The sequence below is a fragment of the Marmota marmota genome, unplaced genomic scaffold, assembly GCF_001458135.2.
Source record: "Marmota marmota marmota unplaced genomic scaffold, marMar, whole genome shotgun sequence".
In the NCBI taxonomy this organism is placed as follows: Eukaryota; Metazoa; Chordata; class Mammalia; order Rodentia; family Sciuridae; genus Marmota; species Marmota marmota.
The window spans coordinates 42,507,383-42,526,470 of record NW_025999853.1 but is presented as its reverse complement, the minus strand read 5'-3'; the positions used below and the strand labels follow the sequence as shown (position 1 = coordinate 42,526,470).

The 19,088-nt window shown below is 34.1% G+C and overlaps 1 protein-coding gene across 2 annotated transcripts in view; it reads left to right on the top strand.

The window, feature by feature from the left end:
* The window catches only part of Xpot (exportin for tRNA), a 39,124-nt gene that overhangs the window by 5,841 nt on the left and 14,195 nt on the right, over positions 1-19,088 (top strand). For both annotated transcript variants that reach the window (XM_015483058.2, XM_048805785.1), the window contains exons 3-19: positions 1,892-1,974; positions 4,428-4,484; positions 5,117-5,186; positions 5,898-6,116; positions 6,967-7,151; positions 7,252-7,420; positions 8,977-9,213; positions 10,045-10,083; positions 10,215-10,277; positions 11,318-11,442; positions 11,755-11,899; positions 12,054-12,173; positions 12,441-12,535; positions 13,230-13,299; positions 15,730-15,968; positions 16,889-17,174; positions 18,494-18,683. In XM_015483058.2, coding sequence (XP_015338544.1) covers positions 1,892-1,974; positions 4,428-4,484; positions 5,117-5,186; positions 5,898-6,116; positions 6,967-7,151; positions 7,252-7,420; positions 8,977-9,213; positions 10,045-10,083; positions 10,215-10,277; positions 11,318-11,442; positions 11,755-11,899; positions 12,054-12,173; positions 12,441-12,535; positions 13,230-13,299; positions 15,730-15,968; positions 16,889-17,174; positions 18,494-18,683 — 2,392 coding nt within the window. The remainder of the gene's footprint in view (positions 1-1,891; positions 1,975-4,427; positions 4,485-5,116; positions 5,187-5,897; positions 6,117-6,966; positions 7,152-7,251; positions 7,421-8,976; positions 9,214-10,044; positions 10,084-10,214; positions 10,278-11,317; positions 11,443-11,754; positions 11,900-12,053; positions 12,174-12,440; positions 12,536-13,229; positions 13,300-15,729; positions 15,969-16,888; positions 17,175-18,493; positions 18,684-19,088) is intronic.

The window sequence follows — 19,088 nt, the reverse complement described above, 5'->3', positions numbered from 1 at the left end:
CTCCTTCCTCAGGTTTGATTATTTTCTAGAATGACTCACAGAACTCAGGAAAGCATTTACTTACTGTTGTCAGTTTATTACACAGAATACAACTAGGAATAGCCAAAAAGAAGAGATGCCTAGGGCAAGGTATGAAGGAAGGGACACCAGGCTTTCCTGCCCTCTCCGAGCTAACATTCCTCCCTTCACTTCAGTGTGTGCATTCTGGAAGATAAATAATAAATAAATAACAAAAAATATAGAGAGCTTAGAGTATAAATAATACAAAAAAGTGTATAGAGCTTAGTCTCCAGTTTCCACCTCTGCTTCTCAGAGATAGGTGTTTGAGACTGAAAGTACCAACCTTTTCATCACTTAGCCATTCTGAGGCTATTTCAGAGGCTCCACCCTAAGTCCCCTCTAGCATAAGTTCTGTTGTGTTCCTGAGGAGCTCATTATAAATAACAATAGACAATTCTACAATGCCAAGGTTTTTAGAGCTCCTGCTGTGAAGAAGGGGAGGGAGCAAACCCAAATATATTTCTTCTAATACCACATTTATATTTAAAGTAGCTTTGATCTTCAGCTCATTTTCATTAATGGAAAGAACCACTAATGTTGTGTATGAAAATCCACTCAATCCACTCCTTCCTTCATACATTCATAAAAGTAGAGGAAACTGTCACCTAAATATAAATATAGTGGCTTTTACTTCTAACCCAAAGAAAAAATAATTTTACATTTTGATTCAGTTTACATGTATACTTGCACACAAATATAAATAAAGTTATATAAAATAATACTTATTCTTGCCATGTAATGCACTCTGGTATATTCTCATATTTAGTTTTTTTAATCATTGATGAAAACTGCTAAATTAACTTCATCACTAATGGTACAAAACATTTTTTTTTTAATTCTGACAAATTGAAATTATGTTCTAATGCTTAATGTTCCTCTACCTCATTACTTCATATCAAAGTTGCATCAGTTCATAATTAGTTTAAGTCATTTAGCCGTATTTCTAATTTATGTATAATTTTCTTGGCTATTTGAGATACTCTTCGCAAGTTAAGGTTACATTATTGGTCCATTTTTATAGGTGAACCCTGAATCTATTGTAATATACTGATGGAAAAGCATGGCATACATAATTCCCACTTGCCTACTAGTAGCATATGGACTTAACTCTGCATCCATACAAGGATGCACTTGCTCTGGGCACAGTGGTGCACATCTGTAATCCCAGCAACTAGGAAGACTGAGTTTTCAAGACTGAATTTGAAAGGAGAATTTCAAGTTCAAAGCCAGCCTAAGCAACTTAGTGAGACCCTGTCTCAAAATTAAAAAAAAAAAAAAAAATTAGAGACGTGGCTCAGTGCACTTGCTCTTTTTGCTCTTTGTTAGTACATATTCTCTCTGATTACAAGGGCTGGATTCATGAACAGAGGAATGAGAAACAGCTTTGACTTTTTCAATTATTCAATAATTTCCAAAATTCATATCATGTAATTATTCTCCAATTTTAATATTTTTAAGGGAATTATATGATATAATTGAAGAATTGAAATACTGTCCTATGTAACAGTAGATCAAATAATATAGATAAAATATTATCTTTTATAAATCACCTCTTTAGTAGCAGATTTGCTGTGCCTTTTTATAATTGCATATATCTCAGTATTATGGCACTTGATGAAAACATTTGTACATTTTTTCTCTCAGTTCTTAATAGCCCAGTGAAGTCTGCAGTGCTATTGTGCTGTCTCCTAGACTCTAAGGAAATGGGTTTGAGTATGTTAAATTCACCGATTGGTTATCGATTTACTACTCCTAGAATATTTTGTTCAGTGTTAATGGGGCATTGAGATTGACTATTCTAAATGTGTTTCTTTGTTTTATAATTTTTCAGGCCCTGGCCTATTTTGAGCAGTTAAAGATATCCCCAGATGCCTGGCAGGTGTGTGCAGAGGCTCTAGCCCAGAGGACATATAGGTAATTAAAACAAAATTTATATGACATATGAAAGAATTTAAATTTCTGTGAACATAACAGGACTATTAGATGTATCTATTTTGGAAGGTTTTCATAAAAGCATTTTGTGACTTGCCTTTTAGAAAACCATTAATATACAGTCATTTAGTATAGAAATGAGAAATAATGAACCAAAAATTGGGCCATTTGAGAACTGACTTTTGAGTAAAACTGTCCTTTGCTATATGTATGTTTTGTACCTGATAGCAAGTCTTAGCTGAAATAGACTGCAGAAAAAACTTCCTTATCTCATGATTGGGAATTTTAATTGAGTTTTCTAAAAAGTTGGTAAAGAGGGTGATCATAAATGGTGTATACCTGAGTTTTAGATTTTAACCTAAAGTATGTTAACTTGCATTCACTTCATCCTTGTGGATTGCACCCATAGTCCATCAATTTACTATTTCCAGCATGGGTCTCTGTAATAGACTGAGGCACAATGAGAGCAGATTCCTAGGAATTGTCTAACCCACTTCAAATACGTATAAGGTTTTCCCCCTGCAATGTGACTTTTTTGGGGGAAGGAGGAGTTCTGGGGATTGAACCCAGGGGCAGTTTACCACTGAGCTATACCCCAGTTCCTTTTTATTTTGAGATAAGTTGCCCAGGCTGGCCTTGAACTTGTGATCCTCCTGCCTCAGTCAATTCAGACTGCTGAGATTACAAGCACGTGCCACCATGTCTAGCTGTGATGTGACTTATTTGTAGTCCCTCTAAAGCAGTCAATTTAATTTTTACAGATATAGGAATTCTCATGGCTCTGGATGTGGCTCAATGGTAGAGTGCTTGCCTGGCATGCTTGAGACCCTGGGTTCAATCCGCAGTACTACACACATGCTAAAAAAATAAAATATAAAAAGAAAGAAAAAGGAACTCTAATTATACTTATTTTATCAGCTTATATAATAGTTAAGTTACTTTCTTATAAAAGAAATAAAACTGGCATTGTGTGATTTGTGGGAAACACAACCAATAAACAAAGAGGTCACTGATGGAATGGAAGTGCATGGGGTTAGTGACAGCCTCCTGGCTGGAGTTGTTTAAGTGCTGTTCTGTCATTTTGTTTGATAGCTGAAACCCAATGTTTGAGTTTTGTGAAAACTGATTTTGAGAACATCTTAGTCTTAGAGTAATTAAGAGATGACTTTTAATTAAAGACTGCCCCCTAGTTTATTCCTTGAGTGGAAAAATGTGATCCTTACATAATTCAGTGAAAGTTGAAGTGTGATCTATAATAAAAACAAAGACCTAAGGTCTGAGAAGAGTACTAATTAAACCTAATTTTTAAAAAATTTTCTGTGTCTTTTTGTGTATGAAATTATTTTGTTGGTCAATTCATATAGTCTAAATTAAGATGGAATCTCCATTCTTATTTTGACCAGTTACTTTACATAGGAAAAGTTGTTCCATAACTAAGCCAGGCCTAAACCAAGCATCTTGAGTGAACAGATTGTTGGATGCTAAAAGGACTTTTGTCACAGTTTATGGCTGGCTCACTAAAACTCTATATCACTGCTACAGAGATCGTGGGAAGTGGATAATTGGCATGTGTTGATTTTTTGCTGCCATCTTATGATGGTAATATATTTGTAATGTGTTTGTTTGTGGGTCCCCCCCACCACCACCATTGCTGGGGATTGAACCCAGGGCCTCAGGCATGCCAGGCAAGCACTCTACCACTGAACCACATCCCCAGCCCCTATATTTATAATTTGGTTTGCTATATGAACTTTGAGGCTAGACTGATAGTCTTTGTGGCCCTACTGTAGATTTGTCTGTGACAGAATTGATTTGGGTTGATTTGGGGGGTGGCGGTGGTACTAGAAAGTAAACCCAGTAGCAATTTAGCTATATATCCCAAGCCCTTTTTTTTTTTTTTCCCTTTGAAACAGGGTCTCATTAAGTTGCTGAGGCTGAGGCTGAGGCTGGCCTTGAACTTGTGGTCCTCCTGTCTCAGCTTTCTGAGCCACTGGGAGGGTTGTGTCACTACACCTGGCAAGGTTGAATTTTAAGTGGGAATTAGATGGTCTTTGATTTGACTCATTCTCTTGCTGTTGTACCGTTTTTGTAGACCTAACCTATTGTAAACAAAATTGTTCCAGAAATCTTAACATCTAGAATTAGAGGGAAGCCCTTCCTGTTTATCAATCACTATATTTAAAGTACATCTTAAAAGTTTTTGGTTATTTTGATTATCAGATTTAATGGAAATATTGAATATTATATATAGTATTTAGAGTTCTACTAGCTTTTTACACAGATTTGAATGTTATAATAAGATCAGTAAATAGAAAATAAGTCACAAGGTCTAGTTTGAGAAACTTCAGCTATTATTCATGAATTTTGCTTTGTTTTCCCCAATTCATATTCTCTTTATCTAATTTTCTTTTTTGCTTTTGTCTTTGCTTTTGCAGTGATGATCACATAAAGTTTTTCTGCTTTCAAGTATTAGAACATCAAGTTAAATACAAGTAGGTCTTTTACTCACTACTCTTATTCAGACTTGTGGGGTGAGGTCATTTTTATTTGGTTTTTCCTTCCGTGAGGAGATCATAATATAGGTTGTAAATTAACAATGTATAAGTTATATCCAGGTTATAAATGTTTTGATTTGTCCTCAAAATAAATTAGGTTTTGATTTATCCCAAAGCAAGTTAGTTGATTATATATAGAAATAGACATTTCATAGAAAAATCTAGAATTCCAACTTCTCTGGAGAAACCAGATGAACCAACAGTAGACCTGTTTCCAAATAATAACTTGAGTAGAGTGGCAGCACCTGTATTCAAACTCCTGCTTTAATTAAGGAAAAATAAAGAATCATCAGTTGGTTTATTCAGTAGACCACAGACCTGAGAATATGGATATATTTGTTTGAAAAATTATGTAGCTATAAAAGATGGATAATGATACCCTGTCTGCCATCTTCATCCCTCTTTTCTTTGAAGCAATGTTGTGAGACATTAACAGTTTATTCTAGGAAACTTTACATAATTGAGGGCTACCCAGACTTTCCCTTTCAAATATATGAGACTTACTTTTCAAAACCACAGACAGCCACACAAATGTAGCCACTATTCTTTCTCTTCTCTATTTTGAACAGATATTCAGAACTAACCACTGTTCAACAACAACTAATTAGGGAGACGCTCATATCTTGGCTTCAAGCTCAGGTAAAATTTTCTTTCAAAGCCTTAAATGATCAGATTTTCAACTTTTTATGTTAAAAGTGTTAGTTTTGAAGATCATGGGTAGAAGGAAACTTAGCAATTACTTTAAAATTCTGTCAGTAACAAACTGTTATACTTTCCATGACACATTGTAGTAACTTTGGTTTTAAAAAATAATTTATTATTTTTTATTTCATTTATTTTTTTACTCCTTGACAAAAGCTACTTTTCTGTTTGGTTCCTAAAGGTGAACTCTCCTGGACAGTCTCTTTCCAAGGGCCTTTTTCAAAGGGCCAGCAGAGTTCTTTAGCCACAGCATATTCTTTTTGGTTAATTATAGCCAATTTTAACATATAAAGTGTTTGTGTTGCTAGAGGTTTTTATTTTCCTCAAAGAGAAGACAGAAGGAAAATATTTGAAGCTTTTCTTTTTTAAAAAATTATACAAATAATTAAAACTGCATATGAAACTTAAAAATGTAAAAATGAGAAGTAACTGTTAAAACCTTTATTTATTAGATTGTTCTCTGGCCAGTCACTTAAATACTTTCATAATTTTGATATAATTTTGTTTCACTGCTAATATGGACCATGTTGAAATTTTGTGGGGTTTTGCTTATACGTGATCAGTGGGAAAATGATGTTTTGGGGGTTTTGGGGGGGGGGTTGTTTGTTTGTTTGTTTTTTTAATTTAGTGGGATGTTTCTGTTGTCAGATGCTGAATCCCCAACCGGAGAAGACCTTTATACGAAATAAAGCAGCCCAAGTCTTCGCCTTGCTTTTTGTTACAGAATATCTCACTAAATGGCCCAAGTTTTTTTTTGACATTCTCTCAGTAGTGGACCTAAATCCAAGGGGAGTAGATCTGTACCTCCGAATCCTCATGGCTATTGATTCAGAGTTGGTAGATCGTGATGTGGTTCATACATCAGAGGCAAGTAACTTCACATCAGTTTTTAATGTAGATTTTGTAGGAGAAAATGACCACATAGTTTAAAAAAAAAAAAAAAAAAGTGGGAATTTTTTTTCCTTTAGACAAACAGCCTTATGAATGATTATAAATTTACCGAGCATTTTGAATTTTGTTGCAAAGGAACTTAAACCTGATTTCTTAAAAGATATATGTTGAAATTAGAGTATTACATTGGGATTTTTAAAGTAGGCATATACTTTCCCAGTGAAATACACAAGTTGATTTTTCTCCTGTGAGTTTGTTGAAAAATATAGTCTGCATTTAATGCTACTGTATGGACCCTGAGCAAGGAAGAAACATTGCTTATGAAATGTCAGTGTTGGCTTCTATCTTCTTATCACATAACCCATCATCTTAGTCTTCCTATGTTTATTAACCAATGTAACTTTTACCTTATTCTTAAAGGACACAACAGAAATAGCTTCAAATGTGTATAATTGAAGATCATTGTAACCAAAGTATTTAAAGTAGAGGGTATTATGCATTTATATCATTGCCACTTTCTAAATAGTTTTAGTTTTGTGTTTACCCAATTTTGAGAACTAACTTATCTCATGCTTAAGATTTCTAAGTAATGCTTATTTATAGTTTATGTTTAGTAAGAAAGAAAGTCTGCTACCGAGGAATAGAATAGAAAGAGGAAATACAAAGAATCACAGGATGTGATTTTAGAGCTGATAAGTAGAAAACCATTACAGGGAATGTGTTAATAAGTCTGGAAATTTAGTGTAGAGGAAATTACTGTGTACAACTATATTCCAGTGTCAAACATTTTGTAATCTACTTTGTATGTGGTGGTGTTTTTTTTTAGGAGGCTCGTAGGAATACTCTAATAAAAGATACCATGAGGGAGCAGTGCATTCCAAGTCTGGTGGAATCATGGTACCAAATCTTACAAAATTATCAATATACTAATTCAGAAGTGACATGTCAGTGCCTTGAAGTAGTTGGGGCTTATGTCTCTTGGATAGACTTATCCCTTATAGCCAATGATAGGTATGTATGCCTATAATTTTTTAAAATATAGAACGGCAGAGTACAGTATCTAAAAATCATGAGTTTAAAGAATTTAAGTATTTTCTTCCTCTTCTATCAGGTTTATAAATATGCTGCTAGGTCATATGTCAATAGAAGTTCTACGGGAAGAAGCATGTGACTGTTTATTTGAAATTGTAAATAAAGGAATGGACCCTGTTGATAAAATGAAGCTAGTAGAATCCTTGTGTCAAGTATTACAGACTGCTGGGTTTTTTAGCATTGACCAGGTTAGTAAATTTACATCAAAGTTTTGAAAATTGTTGGAACAAATGAGAGATAATAAGTTAAACATATTAAAAGTGTTTTCTGTTTTCTAAATATTGAAAACTGACCTTGAAATTATAACAAACTACTATTAATAATAATAATAGTAGTAGTACTAATATAGTAATACTACCAGAGAGCTGTACTCAACCCCTAAACTACATCCCAACCCTTTTTTTGTTTAGTTATATGTGATAATAGAATGTATTTTGAGATGTCATAATATACATGGACTACAACAGTATAATTTTCCATGTTTGTGGTTGTACATGACGTGGAGTTACAGTGGTCATGTATTCATATATGAACATAGGAAAATTATGTCCAATTCATTCTACTCTTTTTTCCCATCCCCCCTCCTCCAAATGCCTTTTCTTGAGTCAGCATCTGCATAACAGAGAGAACATTTGGCCTTTGGTTTTTTGGGATTGGCTTATTTCACTTAACATGATAGTCTCCAGTTTCATCCATTTACCAAGAATGCCATAATTCTTCTTTATGGCTGAGTAATATTCCATCATGTATAAGTATCACATTTTCTTTATCCATTCCTCTGCTGAAGGGCACATAGGTTGGTTCTATATCTTAGCTATTGTGAATTGAGCTGCTATAAACATTGATGTGGCCTAGTCCTTTTTGTATTTTATTTAGAGACAGAGTCTCAGTGAGTTGCTAAGTCTGGATTTGAATTTGTAATCCTTCTGCCTCAGCTTCTTGAGCTGCTGGTATTACAGGCATGCAAGGGCACCTGGCTACTGATTGTTTTATTAGTAATCTTTGATTAAAAAATAATAATAAAATAGTGAGAGTAGAGTCTCTTTCTGTAGAATTGTTTAAAGATAATGAAGGTAATCTAAATTTGAGATTTGGCTCTCCCCTTTCCAGTACTGGGTATTGAACCCACTGGTACTCAGCCACTGACCTACATCCTCAGCCCTTTTAGGTTTTTGAGCTAGGGTCTTGCTAACTTGCCCAGGCTGGCCTCAAAACTTGGAATCTGGCTTCCCTTAGCCTCCTGAATAGGTGTGATTATAGGTGTGTGCCACACCCAGTTTACATTTTGGCTTTAACACTGATAATGATCTGAGGCACGTCATTGTAATAGTTTTATGCCCTCATATGATAGTTGAGGCCCGAATCAAATAGTATCAGAAAGAACTGTGGGAATCTATTACACATACTATAATGTGGCAACATTAGCTTTATTAGATGTTTACTAAATTTCAGCAGTTTAGGGAGAAGGTTGTAAAGCAACAGCTCTTTTTAAGCTTTTATAAAGTTTGTAATAGCCATAGGACTATAATCATTAAAAATAATTGCTTTAAAGAGTACTGGTGAATAATGTATCAGAATAATTCAGATTCTGAAAATCCCTTAGTCACAATGTTAGAATTGTTAAATGTCTTACATCAATTTAAGATTGAATCCTATAATTGGCACTGGACTCATACCAAAGCTTTCCTCCTCTTATTCTTGGAGTAGGTGGTTATAAATTGAGATCTGTCTTGATTGCTTGTAGGAAGAAGATGTGGACTTCCTGGCCAGATTTTCTAAGCTGGTAAATGGAATGGGACAGTCATTGATAGTTAGCTGGAGTAAATTAATTAAGAATGGAGATATCAAGAATGCACAAGAGGCACTACAAGCTATCGAAACAAAAGTAGCACTTATGTTGCAGCTACTAATTCATGAGGATGATGACATCTCCTCTAACATTATTGGGTTTTGTTATGATTATCTTCATATTTTAAAACAGGTAAGTCTTTGTTTTATTCATTTTGTTCAGCAGATAATTACAGATTAGAAAAATGAAAATAAGAAAAACCCATAATTCTATTACCCAAAGAAATTTACTAATAGTTACTATTTTCTGCTTTTTGGGTTTTTTTTTAAGTTAAAAAAAAAAACTTAGGTCAGAAAACAAATGACAAAATGCTATTTACTATTCTAAAAGTTTGATAATTATAGTCTTGTTTTTTTCATTTGGAACCTGTATTTCTAAATTATTAATTAGTTTTGTTATTTTAATTTCATGTTCATTATTTCTTATAAGTGATTTTTGCAAATAAAGTTTTTCCTGCTGTTTCCAGAACAAACTTAAATATAATAGCATGTGGCTTTTTAAAGAATTAGTATTTTACATTATGATGTTAGATGAGAGCTAATTGGGTTAATTGAATCAGGTAAGCTTAAAGTAGTTAACATAAACGTAAAGTGGTTAAAACATGTCTGCATGTATACTTTGAAAAATTTTAGAAGTATGGAAAGCATGATTGTATTGGTAATCCTGCTGTGTCTTTCTTAAGAGCTATTTCTAATGATGAGACCATCATTTACTATCTTGTAATCTCTTTATTTGCCAAATGCATTATACATATTTTTCAAAATCAAATTCATCTACATGTCTTTGTCTCAGGTTTACTAGAAAGACGATTACTAGATCTTAGGTATATTTTAAACAAAATGCCAAACTACCCTCCAGAAATGCATATGTATGTTTAGAAGATCCTAATTGATGGGGAAAATATTCTAAGAAACAAGTATAATTTTAGGAGACCTACTAAATTATTCCTTATTTTTTTAACAGCTTACAGTGCTCTCAGATCAGCAAAAAGCTAATGTAGAGGTAATTTGCTTCTTTATACTTCTTTAAACCAATAATTTATTTTTCATCTGGATTCTGCCTTGAAATGTGGCTTAATTTCAAATTATATCCAATTACAGGATTGACAAAAGCTGTCTTTTTCTTAATTTTAGGCAATCATGTTGGCCGTTATGAAAAAATTGACTTATGATGAAGAATATAACTTTGAAAATGAAGTAAGGATTTTTGTGTTGAAAGAGAAATTAGTTTTATTTTTGTTTGTGTACAGCAAATTAACATTTCCAGTTTTTATTTTCTTGAGGTCCTTTGAAACAAATAGTATTTGAAAAATCAAACTACTTGATTGAAGTAGTCTTATTATTGATATAGTCTTGTTTATATTGATATCAACCTTTGGTAAAATTAGTGAAAACCTCTTAGTATTTCATTTTTGATGTTTGAGCTATTAACAAAGTGGTTTAGGGCTGGGGGTATAGCTCAGAGACAGAGCACTTGCCTAGCATACACAAGACCCTGGGTTCTATCTCAAGCACTGCAAAAAGGAAAATGGAAAAAAATCAAAACAAAACTACTTTATAGCATTGAACTTCATAAAATGTTGACAATATTATCAGTGGTCATATCTTACTTTGTTGTATTTAATAAAAATGACAAATTGAGGCCCAGTCAGTAGGCCTCAAAACATCAGTCTGAATGGGAGGGTGGAATGAGGCTTAGTGTTGTTCAGAAATGTCTAGGGTCAGTGTTAGGATCAGCTTCTCATTAAATGGAAATGCCATTGAATGCTTGCTGGGAATTCAGTCATGGTCTGTGCTGTTTAGGTGTGTGCTGAAATATTCTATTCAAGCATTCACACTAATGGTGTGGATGACCAATAGAGAGCATGGGAGATGTCATATCTAATATCTCCAATCATACAATATTACTTCTGGTCTTTGAGGTAAAAAGAGAATGAACAAGGGGCTGACAGTGTCAGAAACCAGTGAGAACCTGTTCTGGCTCTTCTCTTATCCCTAACTTCCTCCCTGTACTGTTTCTGGCTGTAAGTTTTTGAGGACTTGGCCTGTGTTCAGAAATACTTATTAGTGAGCAGGAGTGGGAAAGCTACTAAGCATATTGATATTTCTATATTTTAAAAATTGATGAAAAAATAAAAATTTGAAGGTTACAAAAACTATAGAACTATAGAACTTAATGTTTTATTTGAATCTCTAGGCCTTTTAAACTTTTTAAATGATTTTAACCTATATCATAGGGTGAAGATGAAGCCATGTTTGTAGAGTATAGAAAACAACTGAAGTTATTGTTGGACAGACTTGCTCAAGTTTCACCAGAGTTACTGCTGGCTTCTGTTCGCAGAGTTTTTAGTTCTACCCTGCAGTAAGTTTTTGTTATTATTTTTGTAACGAGCCCACTTCTTTCCTTCGATCCCTGTTAATGGTCTAAAATAAGCGATAATCACATAACTTATTAACCCATGTTACTTATGTGTGTCTGAAAATGAAGCATTTTTGTTTCCATAATTTGTTGATCTTTTGTTTTTTGATGTAACTTTGATCCTTGGCAAAATTAACAATTGCTATAACTTCTTAATCATTAAAGAGGCTTTTGTTGGTGAGTTACTGTTCTTTGCATCATTGGTTGTATAAAAAGTGTACATTCAGATCTCACAGACATATTATACCTTGGTAGGAACTGGCAGACCACACGATTTATGGAAGTTGAAGTAGCAATAAGATTGCTGTATATGTTGGCAGAAGCTCTTCCAGTATCTCATGGTGCTCACTTCTCAGGTGATGTTTCAAAAGCTACTGCTTTACAGGATATGATGCGAACTGTAAGTATACTCAAGATAATTTTTTTAACATAAATTTCTGTTTTCACTGTAAGCTAATGGACATTCCTTAATTGTTAGAGCTTATATTTTTATACTGTTGCTTTTTAATGTTGCAATAAATAAAAATAGGTTCCCTTGCTTTCTCCTGCTCCAGTTGGTGACATCAGGAGTCAGTTCCTATCAGCATACATCTGTGACGTTGGAGTTCTTTGAAACTGTTGTTAGATATGAAAAGTTTTTCACAGTTGAACCTCAACACATTCCATGTGTATTAGTAAGTATGCCCTTTATTCTAGACTTATTTGCAGCTAATGATCAGATAGTATTCTCTCTGTGTCCTCTGTGAAGAATCCAAAGTTTTATCTTCTAAAACAAGTCCTTAGGAACTTGTTCTGTTGTATAAAATTAGTTGTATATTCTTGGTTCCTCTCTTCTAGAGGCCTCAGAAGTAAAATTTGTTGTGAACAAAAATGTAGCCTGACAGCAGCAATAAAAGCCTTGAATGAATGCAGAAATAGTAAAAGTGTCTCTCTTTCTTTAGATGGCTTTCTTAGATCACAGGGGTCTGCGGCATTCCAGTGCTAAAGTACGGAGCAGAACTGCTTACCTGTTTTCTAGATTTGTCAAATCTCTCAAGTAAGGGTAAAATTTCAGCTGTTATGGTTAGCCCATTTTTTTTTAAGCTGTGAAATAAATGTATTAATTATTTTCCATGAGCCTGGGGTAGATTTAGTCCTCTCTGTTTAAGGCATGCTTTACTAGGTATTCCTTTTTTATGTTATGACTTCTCCTCATTAGCCAGGTACTTTGTCCAGAACTAACAGGTGATTTGTTTGCATAAGTTTTTGGGGCTAGAAATGGAACCCAGGGCTTTGTGCACATTAAGCCCAGGCACTTATCTCCTGTCCCCTGTTTATGTACTTCCAGTAGGTAACACCGGTTATCACTAATGGTATTTGTTAGTTTTTTAACCGATAATTATACCACAATTACTCACCAAATGCTTTCTCTCATGTGCTCAAATATATTCCTTGGATATGCATTTTTAATCTAATCCATTTTGTCGTGTTCGTTACTAGTACCTTTTTTGGCATGTAAAGTATTTTATTATTAGATTTATAAGATCATAAGTCATCTTGATAGTCCATCACAAAAGAGCCAATAGAGATATTGTTAAAAATTAATCACAGCTAGCCTTAATTGTCAGATGAGACTATCTCAAAACCAAACTGAACTTTAGTTCTGTCCTAAAGAGGGATTTGGGGGGGGTTTTGTTGTTGTTTTTTGAGCACTGATACTTACTTGTGATTTTCTTTTTTGCCTTATTCAGTAAACAAATGAATCCTTTCATTGAAGATATTTTGAATAGAATACAAGATTTATTAGCCCTTTCTCCACCTGTAAGTATCTGTCCTTCCCAAATATTTTCCCCATATGCCATTGAGGCCCATGTACCATTAGCTTTTGCCTTTGTGGGTTTTGTTTGTTGGTTTGTTTGTTTTTCCTTCTTTAACTGATAGTAGGGAAGATATGTGTATGTGAGGTTTATTTGTTCTGTTTACCAAAATTTGATATGGTAAACAAAAAAGTAATGGAAAGGAATCAAGAACAGACTTATTAAATTTGGTAGTGTGGGGTATGGTCTGATTTCTTTGTATGTAAAATGAAGTATTTAATGGAGAAGAAAAAAAATTCAACTTCCAAATTATTCCCTAATATTACCGTTGTATAGCCATTCTTAGGAACTGCTACTATTATATGAAGTTTTTGTATGTGTATTTTCGGGCTTAGGATAAAAACATTTAAATTCTAATTTATGTTCATTTAACTACAAAAATTTAACTTGCATTACTTTTGTAAGTACACTTTGACTTCTGTTTTTGTTTTGTTTTTTAGTATTAGAGCTTTATGGTTATATGTAGTAGTTGGGTTCATCCCAACAAACTAATACCTATATGAAAATCATTTTTCAGTTCATGATCCCCTCCTTTTCCCTCCCCAACTTATGTTTTGTGTAAAACAAAATACTAACATTCAATTTATGAAAGTTATTACTAAAGGTGCCATTTAAGAATGTTAAATTTAAAATAATGCATTGTTGAGTATGCATCTGTATTTAGGTTTCAAGAGTTATGTAACATCACTGCATGAAAGGTTACTAGTAAATTAAGTTAATAGTAAAGTTAAGAATTAGTGGTTAATTTATCTTTACCTGCATTTTACAAAAACCTGTGGATTAAAGTACTTCACCCGGGGCTGGAGATGTGGCTCAAGCGGTAGCGTGCTCGCCTGGCATGCGTGAGGCCCGGGTTCGATCCTCAGCACCACATACAAACAAAGATGTTGTGTCCGCCAAAAACTAAAAAATAAATATTAAAAAATTAAAAAAAAAAAAATAAAGTACTTCACCCAGTTCATGCCAATTTTCCTTGGCTATATCTTTTTTTGAAAGGGGTGGGAACACTCAACCACTGAGCCACAGATGCCCTATTTTTGTATTTTATTTAGAGACAGGGTCTCACTAAATTGCTTTGTGCCTCACTTTTGCTGAGGCTGGCTTTGAACTCACGATCCTCCTGCCTCACTCAGCCTCCCAAGCCTCCCAAGTACAGGTGTGCACCACTGAGCCCGGCTTTACTTTATCTTTTTTTACTGTATAGTTAGACCTGGTTCAAACTGTAATCTTGACTATTGATGACTTATTAGAGTTGAGTGTTCATCTTAGAGTGCGCTATATTTTTCAAGATCCTTTATCTTTGTGTTCTCAATTCTCAAGAGATAATTCCTAGCACGTACTTAATAAATACTTTAATTACTTTAAAGTGGGGACATCTCTCAATACATAAAGAATTATTTTATAAAGAATCTTCTGTATTATCTGTTTTAAGACTGGGTTTGTATGATTTATTAGTTTGTATAAGAACCTAGAGAGTCTGCTAATCCCTCCCCCCTTTTTTTCTTGGCCAGGGTACAGAAATGTAAAAAATAACAAAACTTGTTAGGAAAAATTAAACCAGTATATGGAACATTTGCTTGTGCATGAATAGATTTTTTTTTTCATTTGTAGTCTTATTTTTATTATTACAAAATAACTGATGTTCTATATTTGTGTGTGATCTGTGTGCTTTTTTTTTTTTTTTTTTGGTACTGGTGATTGAACCCCCAGGTACTTTACCATTGAGCTACATTCTATCTAGGCCCTATTTATTTTATCATATTTTATTTTATTTATTTATTTTGGTGCTGGGGATATAACCCAGGGGCACTTTACCACTGAACTACATCCCCAGCCCTTTTTATTTTAGGATAAAGAGTCTCAACTAAGTTGCTGAGGCAGACCTTGAACTTGCAGTCCTCCTTCCTCAGTCTATCAAGTTTCTGGGATTATAGGCATCCGCCACCACACTTGGCTCTTATTAAATTTTTAAACATTCTTGTGAATAGTAGTTTCTATAGCATAGAAATAGTCAAAGCCTTTCTGTATAACTGTTTAGCCTTATAACAGTCTTACAAATAAGAGTTTTACAAAAGGAAATAAGAAAGCTAATTAATGATCTAATATTATAATTTGCAAAGTCCCATTAGGACTTTTTGTTTTTTTTTTTTTTTTAGTGCTGGGGATTCTGAGTTGCACCCCAGCCCAGGACTAGAATTAGAACCATGATCTTTTGAATTCTAATTCAGTTTTCTTTCCATTGTATGGTTATGGGAGAAAGTTTGTCTTCAAGGTACTTGATCTGTGAGATGATGTCCCTGTTCCTCTTGTACTCAGTCTGATTAAATGAACGGAATTTTTAAAAAATTTTAAATAAGACTAAATTTTATTCTAGGAAAATGGTTACCAGTCCTTGTTAAGCAGTGATGATCAACTCTTTATTTATGAGACAGCTGGAGTACTGATTGTTAATAGTGAATACCCAGCAGAAAGGAAGCAAGCCTTAATGAGGAATCTATTGACTCCTCTAATGGAGAAGTTTAAAATTCTGTTAGAAAAATTGATGCTGGCACAAGATGAAGAAAGGCAGGCATCTCTAGCTGACTGTCTCAACCATGCTGTTGGATTTGCCAGGTAAGCATGATTATAATTAAAATTGTAAAGTGTGTAAATCTATACAGCAGAATTACTTACTTGAATTGTTTAGGATAGGCACACACATCTGTGTTTCCAAAGATGGATTACTGAGAGACTTGTTGAAACTTTATTCTTCTCAATCCAATGAAGTAGAGGATTTATCTAAAGAAGAGAACAGACCATGTACCATTCTACATTTTTGTCTTGATGTCTATCTAAATTCTTAACCCTGTTCTCTGAACTTTTTTGGTATAAATTTATTGTGTATTTAGCTAAAGTGTTTGTATACTAATGAATATTGGAACATCTTGAGTTGTTCTTAGTACTAAGGCCTCTTTTTAGCTGTTCCATTGTGTCCTGAAGACCACCCAAGCAGCCATTTCTTTCTCTCTACCCATACTTGTCATTGGCAAACAGTGATACCATGAAAGTTGTAGTGGTTGCTAATTAGAAATTATATGAGAAATTGTCCTATAGTATTTCTTTTCAGCATACTTTATCAGGATTTTTTTTATATTTATTTTTTAGTTATAGGTGGACACAATCTATTTTTGTATGGTGCTGAAGATTGAACCCAGTGCCTCTTGCATGCTAGATAAGCATGCTAGATGAGCGCTTTACCTCTGAGCTACAATCCCACTCCCTTTATTAGGATTCTGTAAAACATTTAGATAAACTCATACAAGAGGAATTATAGTAACTACATCTCACTTATTTAATTTCAGCCTTTTATTTTGTTATAATAACTGGAAGCAATAGTTCATCCATAACCATATTAGCTAAATCATGATGTGGAAAATAAAGACACTTTTAAAAGTCTTGTCAGTTTTGTGATTGTTGTGCATTGTATTGAATACTCCATAATACTTTTGAAGAATAAAGTCAAATTCTTGTTGCCTGTTTTTTTCCTTATGTAGTCGAACCAGCAAAGCTTTCAGCAACAAGCAGACAGTGAAACAGTGTGGCTGCTCTGAAGTTTATCTGGACTGCTTACAGACTTTCTTGCCAGCCCTCAGTTGCCCCTTACAAAAAGATATTCTCAGAAGTGGAGTTCGCACTTTCCTTCACCGAATGATTATTTGCCTAGAGGAAGAAGTTCTTCCATTTATCCCATCTGCCTCGGAACACATGCTTAAAGACTGTGAAGCAAAAGACCTCCAGGAGTTCATTCCTCTTATCAACCAGATAACGGCCAAATTTAAGGTACCACAAACCTTCAGAACTCCAGGACTCTTTAGACTTATCTTCACATGTGTTTTGGATTTTGTCCCTTTTTAATTTACTGTGAATTACTTGAGGACATGTGTCATATAAATTTTTATCATTCCCCAACATCTAGCACCCTGTCTGACACATGGGTCAAGGTAAAAACATCTTAGCTACTCAAGTTAACAGAAGAAAACTACTAGTATGCTACTGAGGATATGGCTTAGTGGTAGATCACTTGCGTAGTATACACAGAGCCCTGGGTTCAATCCCCAGCACTACCCAAAAAGAGAGAGGGAGAAAACTACTAGTATACTACTTTAGAAAAGCAAATTAAAACAGTATTGAGTCCTAAATGTCTAAAGAGGTGAATAAGAAGAACTGCAATTTAGGTATCCAAGCAAGAGTTTAAAGTGACTTCAGTTTACTAAAGTGTGTACAAAGAAATTTAAACCAGGTATAAAATAGCTAATAAAAATGGCTAACATAATGCTGAGTTCAGTGTCTATTCAAAACATTTTTTGCATATTTTCTCATTTAATCCTCATAATAACCCTAAGTGTAGGAATTATATCTTATAGATGGGGAAATTGAGGTACAAAGAGGTTAAGTAATTTGTCTAGGGTGTATAAAAATCATAGAATTCCAATCATATATCTTGATGTATAGTTTAGCAATAAAATTCATTTCTTGGGAGTTAAATTTGAAAGTAAACTACATGGTAGTTTTTATTGTGAATACCTACTATTTAACCTGAATCTTAAGCTATAGGAAATGAGCTGAAATTTTTTTTTCAGTTTTTTTTTTTTTGTTTTTATAGATGGACACAATACTTTTATTTTGTTGATTTATTTGTTTTTATGTGGTTCTGAAGATTGAACCCCATGCCTCACACGCCTAGGCAAGCAATTTACTACTGAGCTACAACCCTAGCCCCTCAGCTACAACCCCAGCCTGAAATTAATGATCTAAAGGCTTTTAGTAATGTTTGTATTATAGAGATTCTGTCTTAAAGTTGCTAATTTACTAACTGAATTATGTACATCCATTTCCTAAATAGAAACTCTGAAGGGGTATTTAAAATTTTTTCCCTGAGCCAGGCACAGTGGCACACACCTATTCCCAGCAGCTTGGGAGACTGAGACAAGAAGATCACAAATTCAAGGCCACCAGCCTTAGCAATTTAGTGAGGCCCTGTGTCAAAATAAAAGTACCTCTAGATTCATTCCCCAATAACAAAATTCAAAGATTTCCTAAGTTTCACATTGAATGTCTTACTTGTTTCTGAGGTAGTAATAGTTATTTCTTATCTTCAGATACAGGTATCCCCATTTTTACAACAGATGTTTATGCCCTTGCTCCATGCAATTTTTGAAGTGCTGCTGCGACCTGCTGAAGAGAATGACCAGTCTGCTGCTTTAGAGAAGCAAATGTTGCGGAGAAGTTACTTTGCCTTCCTGCAAACAGTCACAGGCAGCGGAATGAGCGAAGTTATAGCAAATCAAGGTGGGGATGCATGCCATGCCCAATTTGCTTAAGTCCTTGTCACAGTTGTACATCTATGTGCGTAAGGGTGAGTTGAGGTAAACACATTTGAAGTAGTTGTATGTTGATTTCTAAGAAAATTGTGCATTTTTTTTTTAAATGAGTATTCTTTTTTTTTTTAATATTTATTTTTTTAGGTGTAGATGGACACAACACAATGCCTTTATTTTTATGTGGTGCTGAGGATCGAACCCGGGTCCCACCCCCACCACCCCCGTGCCAGGCGAGCGCTCTACCGCTGAGCCACAATCCCAGCTCGTTGCATTATTTTTAGGATAGAAATCAATTTCATGTTCAGCACCTTAAAATTGATTTTTATTTAGTTTATCTAAATTAGTATTCTTAATTGCTTCTTTACTAATGTAA